The sequence below is a fragment of the Arachis stenosperma genome, chromosome 6, assembly GCF_014773155.1.
Source record: "Arachis stenosperma cultivar V10309 chromosome 6, arast.V10309.gnm1.PFL2, whole genome shotgun sequence".
In the NCBI taxonomy this organism is placed as follows: Eukaryota; Viridiplantae; Streptophyta; class Magnoliopsida; order Fabales; family Fabaceae; genus Arachis; species Arachis stenosperma.
In genome coordinates, this window is record NC_080382.1 from 117,386,502 (window position 1) to 117,397,076 (window position 10,575).

General features: G+C 29.2%; 2 protein-coding genes across 2 annotated transcripts; one reads left to right on the forward strand and one right to left on the reverse strand.

The window, feature by feature from the left end:
- Positions 1-2,054: 2,054 nt before the first annotated feature.
- On the forward strand, positions 2,055-6,359 carry LOC130933405 (purine permease 21-like). Its single transcript, XM_057863012.1, has 2 exons — positions 2,055-2,135; positions 4,890-6,359. Exons 1-2 carry the CDS (start codon positions 2,096-2,098, stop codon positions 6,065-6,067), a joined length of 1,218 nt encoding a protein of 405 aa, XP_057718995.1. The 5' UTR covers positions 2,055-2,095; the 3' UTR covers positions 6,068-6,359.
- A 611-nt stretch (positions 6,360-6,970) lies between these two features.
- LOC130935121 (uncharacterized) lies at positions 6,971-9,217 on the reverse strand. The gene is made up of 2 exons (XM_057864696.1): positions 8,964-9,217; positions 6,971-8,277 (listed from the first exon to the last, which is right to left on the reverse strand). Exon 2 carries the CDS (start codon positions 8,258-8,260, stop codon positions 7,355-7,357), a length of 906 nt encoding a protein of 301 aa, XP_057720679.1. The 5' UTR covers positions 8,261-8,277; positions 8,964-9,217; the 3' UTR covers positions 6,971-7,354.
- Between the last annotated feature and the right edge of the window lie 1,358 nt (positions 9,218-10,575).

A 10,575-nucleotide genomic window follows, 5' to 3' on the forward strand; every position in this document is an offset into this window, starting at 1 on the left:
GAAGAATTAGAGTAATAAAAATATACAATCCTATAATTAATATGAGATATGGTATATAAATATAAATGATACTAATTGATCTAATAATTTCAATTTAGATAAGGGTATTGTGTGACCATTTTGTCTTCAATTTTTTTATTTATTTACTTATTCTAAAATTTCTGATGGCAGGTTACGTTTGAGGGCAGATATTGAGGTTAGGTCCACATGATTAAATTCAGGTGGTGTGGAAATGGATATTATTACGGTGGTAAAATTTAGGATGAGAATAAAAGAAGAGTCAAAATTTGGGGAGAGTGTTGAATTGATTTGTTGTTTGGAGAGGCTAGAACACATGTACAAAGATGTATAAAGAGAAGGTGGGTGTGATGCAGAAGAGGAAAAAGAGAGATTGTGAAATGGTGGCGGTGAAGAATTAGAGATTGAGGTGGATTAGAATTAAATTATAGTTAAAATTTTGAATTAGGTTAGGATAGATAATTTGAAATTTTTGAATAATTTCTTAGAATTTATGTGGTTTTGTCGACTTGAGTTTATTTTTCATAAATACGTTAGTTTTATTTTTGAGTAAAGTATTAAAATTGACTATGAAATATTGTAATACTGACAATTTAACCATAGAAAAATAAAACTAATTTGTAACTATGAAAGATAAAGTTTCATAGATAAAACTATCCAAACTCTAAAATCTATCAAAAATTTTTAAATTATTCTTCTACTCTAAATCTAATCACCCTCAAACTCTAATCCTATCTCATCTCCATTCTCTAATCGAGAAATAGGGAGCTGTCCGTTTTGTTCACTTCCCTGGCTTTGCAACTCACTTCTTGTTGCTCCCCCTGCTCCCAAAAATTTATTGGAACTAGAAGCACATACCATTTCAGTCTTAACCTCTCTTTTTCCTGTTTCAGGATTATTTTTCCTTTCAAATTTCTTATGTCTATTCTTAGCATAACACTTGCAAAACACAAACAAAATAACTGCAGCAAAAAACACAGTAATAATAGCTATACGTACAATCCAACCAAGCGAAAGCAAAGTACCACATAAAAAACGTTCTTCAAAAAAATTTGACATTGGGGTCAGCGCAACAAATACAAAACCAATTAACTAGTTATTGCAAAGCTACATATCGAATAAATCGATGCAGTTTGACAAATCCAAAATGAGACTGGTAAATTGATTCTTCTAAAACTATACATGCTTTAAGTGCGTCATTGACGCGAATATATCAATGGTGCTGGTAAACCCAGCACTATTGTTTTAGTCACTAAGCTAAGGGAGAAAATATTGGCAGAATGGCAGAAGCGGATAAGTTTGAGGAGAGAGAAGGGAAAATGGTGCTGGAGAGAAAGAGGTTGAAGATGAATTTTGGATAAAAAATGAAGGATCTTATGTTTTGAATGGAAGAGAATGAGACTGTAGTAGTGATTTGAAGTGAACGTTAGAGATAAAGTGAGATTAGAATTTGAGAGGGTTAGAATAAAGAAATAATGTAAAAAATTTTGATAAATTTTTAAAATTTTAATAATTTTGTTAGTAAAATCTCATTTTTTATAATTATAAATTTTAATTCTTTTATAGTAAAATTTATCAGTATTTTATGATCAATTTTAGTATTTTATTCTATTTGTTTCGATAAATTTATTAATATCCAAATTTTTTATAATCACACATAATTATTTACTCTATAAATAAATATTTATTTTAAAAGATTTATATTCGATCTTTATTTGTCTAAATAACTGGCTAATACATGTATAATATATTATTTTTAAAACAAAAATTAGACATATATTAAAATATATTACTCTCAAACTAATGTGAGAGTAAGAAGTCGGTTTCAAGTATTTTGTGATGATTAGAATTTCATCTATGATCTTTATATATTCTTTTTGGCCTATCATTGTATCAGAAAGTATATATCTGTATCTACTCGCTGCCCCTCTTTCCTCAATCTCTCTCTCTCTCTCTCTCTCTCTCTCTCTCTCTCTCTCTCTCTCTCTCTCTCTCTCTCTCTCTCTCTCTCTCTCTCTCTCTCTCTCTCTCTCTTCTGTGTTTCCTTTTAAGCTTCTTTTATTACCATAATTTCACCATGCAACAACCTCAAGAGCTGCAGCAGCTTCCAATTGTGGGTAAGTCAAATTAAAGTCTCATTTTCTCTCTTTTGGATCACTAATCAAAGCCACTTCTATTATTATGATATTTAACTTCACAAAATATATATTAAGTGCATATTAAGGCCAGCTTCAATTCCTATACGGTTTGTTCTTTTGTGATCATTTTCATTCAAGTTTGAGCATATTCAATTTATCAATATCATGATTGTAGGCCAGTTATCATCTCATCATCTATAATTCTACCCTTATGTGCATAAACCAATTAATAATCTAATCGTGTTGCATGTTCATGAATTAAATTATTCGAAGCTTACGAGGAAGTAATTAAAATTTGGACGTTGTTGTGCTAGATGTAAACAAGAAGCCAGCAGAGTCCATATAATATAGCTAGCAAGAAAAGACACTATCCTGGAATGTAAAAATCAGTCTCTAATTATGTCATCATCACATCACACTATATGATTTTTTTTTTTGGTGTTACACTATATATTTTGATATTATTTTCTTCCGTTTTTTTAATTTTTTTTAAGATTTAGGTAAAAGTATTTTAAGGAAATTTATTAAAAAGATAATAATAATTTTTTTAAATTCTTTAATGTATTCAAAATATTAAAAATAATATATAAAAAACTTTTTTAATAATTGTTTTGAAATAATTTTTATTTTACAGTGTTTATACAAGACCCTTTTTATTAATCTACTTATATATATAACGTATCATTCATAACTAAATTAAAAAGTATACATAAAAATGATATATCAATATAAACTGGGAGACAACAGTAATTGATAGTATTTGACTATTTGGGGTTTTAGATTTGGTGATAGAGATAGAGTTTGGAGGCGGTCATACATGGTTTTTTGGTAGTAGATATTGGTCGGTTTTATTTTTTAATTTTATTTTTTTGCTATATTTTTTCTCTAGAAGTAACAACAAAGTTTTGATAATAATCGCTGTTAGGATATTCTTTAAAGATACAGAAAATAAAATATTATTATTGAAAAAACAGAAACGTTTTCTATTTGATTAAATATAATATTTTCTATTTTTAAATATTTTGCTTTTTTATATCTTTAACAAGTAGTTTTAAGATAGTATAATCGTAAGTAAAATTAAGAAGGATATGTATATATCTAAGGAAATTTTTTTGGTTTTTATGAAAATTATATTTAATTTGTCTAAAAATAAAAATAAAACAAAATAAGGTGGGATTTATTTTTTTATTTTTAAATTTTATGAACAAAATTTAGGCGGTAGAAACCACCTGTATCTAATATTAGGTGAGATCAGACTTCAATGAATATGTGATATGATGGGGAAATTAATGCAAAGCTCTCGTTTTCCATGTGAACGGGTCAAGCTTGTAATCACTTTTTTGTTTTTCCTGCTAAGAGGACAAGAAAATTAGTACAAATTTTTATTTAATTTATTTTAAAGGAAGGGTTTTCACTTTTCATATTAAAAGAAATTGAACTACTCTCTATCTCTATCATACCTGGATGTCAAGTTGCATTTCAATTGGTCTTTTAATTTATACTATAAACCAAACAAACAAGCACATGCAGGATGAAGTTCCACTAAACTGCTTAATTGCTTATATTAAGAACGTGGATGATTGAACATATATATGGTGGTTTGTTTCTTTTTTGGTTTTATTTAACAAAGTTGCATATAGTGGCTTGAAGTGATAATGAAATTAGGTCTTTATGGCATCTAAACAAAGAGGTGTATATTAAATAATGTGAAACCAAAATTAAATTCAAATTTCAGATATATAAAAACAAGTGTATACTCATTATATAATGGCATAGAATAGATGAAATCCGGTCTTTATGGCATCAAAACAAAGAGGTAAATATATAGAAAATGTGAACCAAAAATTAAAATTCAATGATGTTGCGATAATAAATTAAAAGCAAGTAAAATGTATTATTATTATTATTATTATTATTGTTATTATTATTATTATTATTATTAGCTCGAGAGGCACTTCTTACACTTACTATATTTTTTAAAATTTAATTATTATATATAATTTAAAAAATACTTTTCAATTGGATGTATATATTTATTAAATTTCTAGCGATTAATATAATTGAGTGGTAATTAGAATTAGACATAGAAATAGAATAACCTTTTTAGAAGTATATGTGTTTAGGAAAATAATGAAATGAAAGGAAAGAAAAGAAAAGGAAAGAAAATACCAGATGAAAGATGGTCCAAAGTAATTAAGGAAAAATTGGGTGTACTAATAATAGTTATCTCATCGTGAGTTCACTAAGGTAGAAAAATGGATCGAAGCATTTTTATTTTACTATTTTAACCATATTTAATAGAAAAATCCTAAATTTGACATCACACAAAATAAAAGACTTAATTGGAAGAAAAATTAGAAATAGCAAAAAGAGGTAATTACAAAAGCGTATTTACATTATAATAGGTATAAAATTATTATTATTATTATTATTATTATTATTATTACATAAAATAAATGAAAACCCGTATTAGGGCATCCAAACAAAAAGGTACATATGTAAAGCGAAGGTAAAACAAAAAATAAACTCAATTTTGAGATACCCAAAAATAATTAGAATAGTATATTCTCATTATTATATGATATAATGATATGATGATAATTATTGAAGGTAGTATAAATGAGGTACAGATGATGGTATGGATTACAAATTAGAGTTTTGCAAAGTAATGGTGTGATTTCATGACATGGTGACCCATAAATGATTTGTTTTGTTTTTGTTTTGTTTTTACAGTATCTAATGGAGCTAATAAGGAAACAAATACATTGGATGATGACAATAATGTTCCAACTCAAATGAACCAATCATCGGCTATGATGATCAAGAGGAAAATATACCATCGTTGGTTAAAAATAGCACTGTATGCAGCATTTGTGTTGTTAGGCCAATCAGCAGCAACACTCCTAGGAAGATTGTACTATGAAAAAGGTGGTAAGAGCAAATGGATGGGAACACTTGTCCAAATTGCTGGATTCCCAATCCTCTTACCTTATTATTATTTTTTCAATCAATCATCACCACCCAAAAATAAAGATCTCACAATTATTGATCCAAATAAACCATCACTTTCAATGTTGTCATTTGTGTATGTCTCTTTGGGTCTAATTGTTGCTTTGAATTGTTACTTATACTCAATTGGGTTATGGTACCTCCCTGTCTCCACACTCTCCCTAATTTGTTCATCCCAATTGGCCTTCAATGCTTTCTTCTCTTACTTTCTCAATTCACTCAAATTCACACCTTATATTATCAATTCCTTAGTACTTCTCACAATTTCATCAGTAGTTCTTGTATTTGAACCAAGTGATGATGGCACATCAGACTCATCAACAAAAGCCTCAAAGAAAAAGTACATTATTGGGTTCATCTGCACAATTGCTTCTTCTGCAGGGTATGGACTAGTCCTTTCCCTTCAACAATTGGCTTTCAAGAAGGTTCTAAAAGGTGAAACTTTCAAAGTGGTGATGGACGTGATAATATACCAATCAATTGTAGCTACAATTGCTACTCTAATTGGACTTTTTGCTAGTGGAGAATGGAAAGGTTTGAATGAAGAGATGAGAGGGTATGAAATGGGAGAAGTATCCTATGTGTTGAATTTGACCTTCACAGCTATAATTTGGCAACTTTTTAGTATTGGTTGTGTAGGGTTGATATTTGAGGTGTCTTCACTCTTTTCTAATTCTATAAGTGTTTTGGGTGTGCCCATTGTTCCACTTTTGGCTGTGATAGTGTTTAAGGACAAAATGCATGGGATTAAGGCTATTTCTATGGTGCTGGCTTTGTGGGGCTTTATATCTTATGTGTATCAACACTATGTGGATGAAAGAAACTACAATTCTCAAAACAGTAGCAATGGCCATGATGCAAAAGCTAGTTCTTCACCTTTAGAAGAGAAAGCCAATAGATAGGTGAATAATTAATTAGTGTGGGCTTTTTTATCATCAGTTTCAGAGTGCACACTTGTATGGATTATAATACAAAATTCCAAAACTTTCACATTTCTGTAGTGGTACATTATTGTTTATATTTACAGTAGCATCCTATCAATATCTTGTTAGCACTTAATTTAAATGTTTTTTTAATAGGTGTCCTGGAATTTTATTCCGAGAGATTTTCACTAATTAACAAATCCTTTTATCAAGAGCTGATGTGCAGTCATAACTACAAATTAATTGAAACAGTCTCAAAATAATACTGATTTTTCTAACAAGCAGACAAGCACATATGTCCTTTACTTGAGGCTTTCACAAACCTTTTCAACACCAAAAAAAAAAAAAAAAAAAAAAAAAAAAAAAAAAAAGCGGGAAACCTAAGTTTATTGAAATTGAAAGCAGAAAAGGTCATGCACTCCAGAAACTTACTGAGAAGAGAAAGAGTAAAGATGCAAAGCTTTGATGAAGAGAGAAGCAGAGAGTTAAGGTTATCTCTCGTTTTTTTAGTTGTAATAGCACCAAAGCTTTCCCTAAACAAGCGCTATCCTAAGCATTGTAGAGGTTGTGGAACATTGTGGCAATTTTGACTCTATCCAATCTTTGGTATGAGTTGTTCTTTAGGAGCGCCTTTCAACACTCCATGGAGAAGATTTGATTCCAAAGTGTGAAGACTTAAGAGATTGAGCCAAAGGCCCTTCCTACAAACAATTTTGTTCTTGTTCTTGTCTGCTCTGAGTTGGTCACTAATTTCTCTTGATTATTCTTCGAATTCTTAAGCTTAAATAGAGTATGTTATTAGATTTCACATTGATCAACATCATCACTTAATGAGAGTAGACACAGAAGACGCAGCAAAAAGAGCACAGAACCACCACAGGCTGGGAAAGGGTTAATTGGGGAAGGAAATCCCCATCTATACCATATATGACAAATTTTCAGTCAATTCATAAGACAATTTTATTACATTATGGAAAAAGCATTATGTGTAAATGATCTTATGTGTGAAAAAACTGTATCAACTCACATTTCATCCACTATTGAATAGGATGTGAATCTCATTTGAATTAGATACATATCTCGTTTAATAGTGAATGGAGTATGAGTCGACAACATATATGCACATATAGTATTACATTATACAACTATTGAATAGGATGTGAACCTCATTTAACTTCGATACACATCTCATTCAGTAATTTCTGAAGTGTGAATCGACAACATATATGTACATACAGGATTACAAACAAAGGTTGAAATTTACCATTATACCACATCCTTGTCTTTCTGGGTGATAACATTGCCCTCAGCTTCAGATTCTTTTATCTGCCTTTCTATATCTGCCTTCTTTTCAAGGAGTGCTTGTATTTTGCCATTAACTTTTTCAAGTTTCTGGTTCAAGGTGCTTAGATCATTGGTTTTTTCCTTTTTCTTCTTCTCCTTGTCCTCTTTCTTCTTCTTCTTCTCTTTAGCATCTTTCTCATCACCCTTCCCATCACCCTTCTCTTCCTTGCATTCCTTCTCATTCTCTGATATATCAATCTCCTTTGAAGCAACTTCAACTTTGACCTCCTTATCCTTCTTCTCTTTCTCCTTCTTATCTTTTTTCTTCCTTTTCTTATTCTCTTCATCATCATTATCCACTTCTTCTTCATCATCTACCTTCTTTTCTTTTTTCTTATCCTTCTCTTTCTCCTTGTCTTTTTTCTTCTTTTTATCATTATCCACTTCTTCTTCTTCATTATCTTCCTTCTTTTCTTTCTTCTTATCCTTCTCTTTCTCCTTCTTGTCCTTTTTCTTCTTTTTATCATCATTATCTGCTTCTTCATTGCCATCGTCCTTTTTCTTTTCCTTTTTCTTATCCTTGTCCTTCTTTTCCTTTTTCTTCTCATTATCATCCTCACCTTCATCATCTTTTACCTTGTCCTTCTTTTCCTTTTTCTTCTTCTCCTTTTTCTCCTCATCACCATCATCATCTGCACCATTTTCATCATCCTTTTTCTTTTTCTTTTTATCCTTCTCCTTCTTTTTCTTCTTCTCCTCGCCTTCCCCACATTTATCTTCTAAATCCTTTTCTTTCTCTTCTTCCTTTGATTCATTCTTCACGTCCAATTCAATCATATTCTTCTCTTCTTTTGCTTCATTTAGACTTACTTTGACGGAATCTTCCATACCTTTAATTTATGTACCTGAGACAGATAAGTGTGACGGTAAATGCAAACCATTGAGTAAATAATTTGCTTGGTATGATCAGCCACATATCAGTAATCAAAAGCTAATAACAACTGATTCAAGAATTTAATTTAGTTATGACATCTGCTAGATTGAAATTTAGGCAAAAGATGCGAAACAGAACAGGGGATACATCAAATTTGCACGCCTTGATTTGTTTGAACATGTCAAACAGATCATGTGCATTACAATTATAATCTTCAAACAATTGTCACAGAAACTACGAAATCCAAGATTTCATAGTATAATCTAGCATCCTAATCTGAATTTAAGTAGCTGAATTGCCGTTGCTTTTGTGAACACATTTACATCTCACGTTAGATCTAAACATAAATGACCTTATTGCAAAAAAGATACATGAAGAGGCGTAATGACCTAGATCCAAATTCCAATCAACAACAAACTCCTAGTTTACTACAGCAGTTTCAATGAATAGCACAAAATGAAGTGAATCAGCGCTAGATCTTACTCACATATCAAATGATTAACGATCGCGTATAGTATTACACAAGTTTCAAATTAACAAAATATAACGTCATAATTCAATTCCAATGATCACCAATCACGAACGATTTCAAGTTCAGGTACACCATAATTCAATGATGATGAATGGAATTAAATGAATGAAGAAAAAGAAACATACCTCAGATGAATGCTTGGAATAACTCGAAAATGGTTTGTATAAAGAGGGCGTTGAGGTATTTATAAGATTTCAGTGAATGGTGTTGGTTCCAATGGCCCTCACGCGTAAGAAAGGAAGATTTCAAGTTCGCTAATCAGAGGAAAAATATAATCCAAGTTTGCTGATTAGTCGGTGTCTAAAGCGTGGAATCATCCAACCACTCTGACGGTTCGCCTTTCTTCTCTTTTCTTTGCTTTGCGTGTTGTCTGCGTGGAGTTTATTTCATTCACCGCCATAATACTAATATACTATGCTGTCTTTAATCCAAAAAAAATAAATAGATAATATTTAATAAATTTTAAATATTTATTTTTTATTTTTAAAAATAAATTAAACAATTTAAACACTACAATATAAACACCATAAAATTCACCTAATTTTTTAGTTCATTACGTTCCACATGCTATCATTAGTCGGCTTCATGAAAAATATTTCATATATATTTATGCATAATGTAAGGTTAATATTTTTTTAAAACCTAAAACTTGAACATTTAATTTACATATAAATAAATTATTTAGGTTGTTTTAGTAGTTATTTTATTAGTCTCTTTAAATAAATATCAAAATTTAAATTTTATTTTATGTATATAATAATATATTAGTCAAACAATAAATTTTTAAATAAAATTTAATTTATAGCAAATTAACTATTAATTTGTCGGACTAAGAATACAATTAGAAAAAAAACAAGTATATAAATATAATGAAATATTGATAATATTTTAATTATCTTAAATATTAAATTATAAAAAGTTAACCAATTATAATAATAAATTGTCTTTATAAATCTAAATCAGTTATGTCACATGTAGTAAATATAATAATTAAAATATATTATATAGTAAAAATACAACACCCTTAGTTTAATAATGGTTAAAACTTTAAATAAATGCCTCCACTTAGCCAATAAATAAATTTTTTTAAGAAAAATATTGGATTAACAAATTATTTTTATAATGAAATTTAACTAAATTTTTTTATGTGACTTTTTTTTCTTTAATTAATTTTTATTATATCAATAAATTACCATACCAACTTAATTGAATTTAATTAGTAAAAAAATATAATGATAATATCATTATTTTTAATTTCGAACTAATTATTTAATTTTGAAGTGCTTATAGATCAACTAAAAATTAATGAACGTATTGGACATCATAGTATATTAATATATATTGGTTGTTTTCACAAATTTTTTTTTCAAAATAAGAACGGGAGACTTCTGGTTAAACAATCTAGAATTTGTTTTAACGTAATTGGACGTTTTTAACTTTCTAACGAGATTTATAAGTGTCTTTTCTACATTACTAATCAAAGTCTTTTTTTTTCGGCCATGGACTAATCAAAGTCTTTGTTGGCTGTATTCCATCTATGGTGCGAAAACAAAATGGCTTTAGGAGTTGATGCTTTTGTTAGGCGAACTAAATTTTTATATTGGTTCTTTAGATTCGGCTTAGGTATTAATTTAAATTTTGAGATTTTAATTGTATTATTTTTGTTTTTAAGATTGTGCTCTAGGTTACATATTATTCTTTTCTCAAATTTCAGTGTGAGTCAACAACAAATTTGTT

Coding starts and splice junctions, on each gene's coding strand:
- LOC130933405 (XM_057863012.1), top strand. CDS start 2,096: ATGCAACAACCTCAAGAGCTGCAGCAGCTTCCAATTGTGG. Junction 2,136..4,889: donor GCAGCAGCTTCCAATTGTGG/GTAAGTCAAATT, acceptor TTGTTTTTACAG/TATCTAATGGAGCTAATAAG.
- LOC130935121 (XM_057864696.1), bottom strand. CDS start 8,260: ATGGAAGATTCCGTCAAAGTAAGTCTAAATGAAGCAAAAGAAGAGAAG.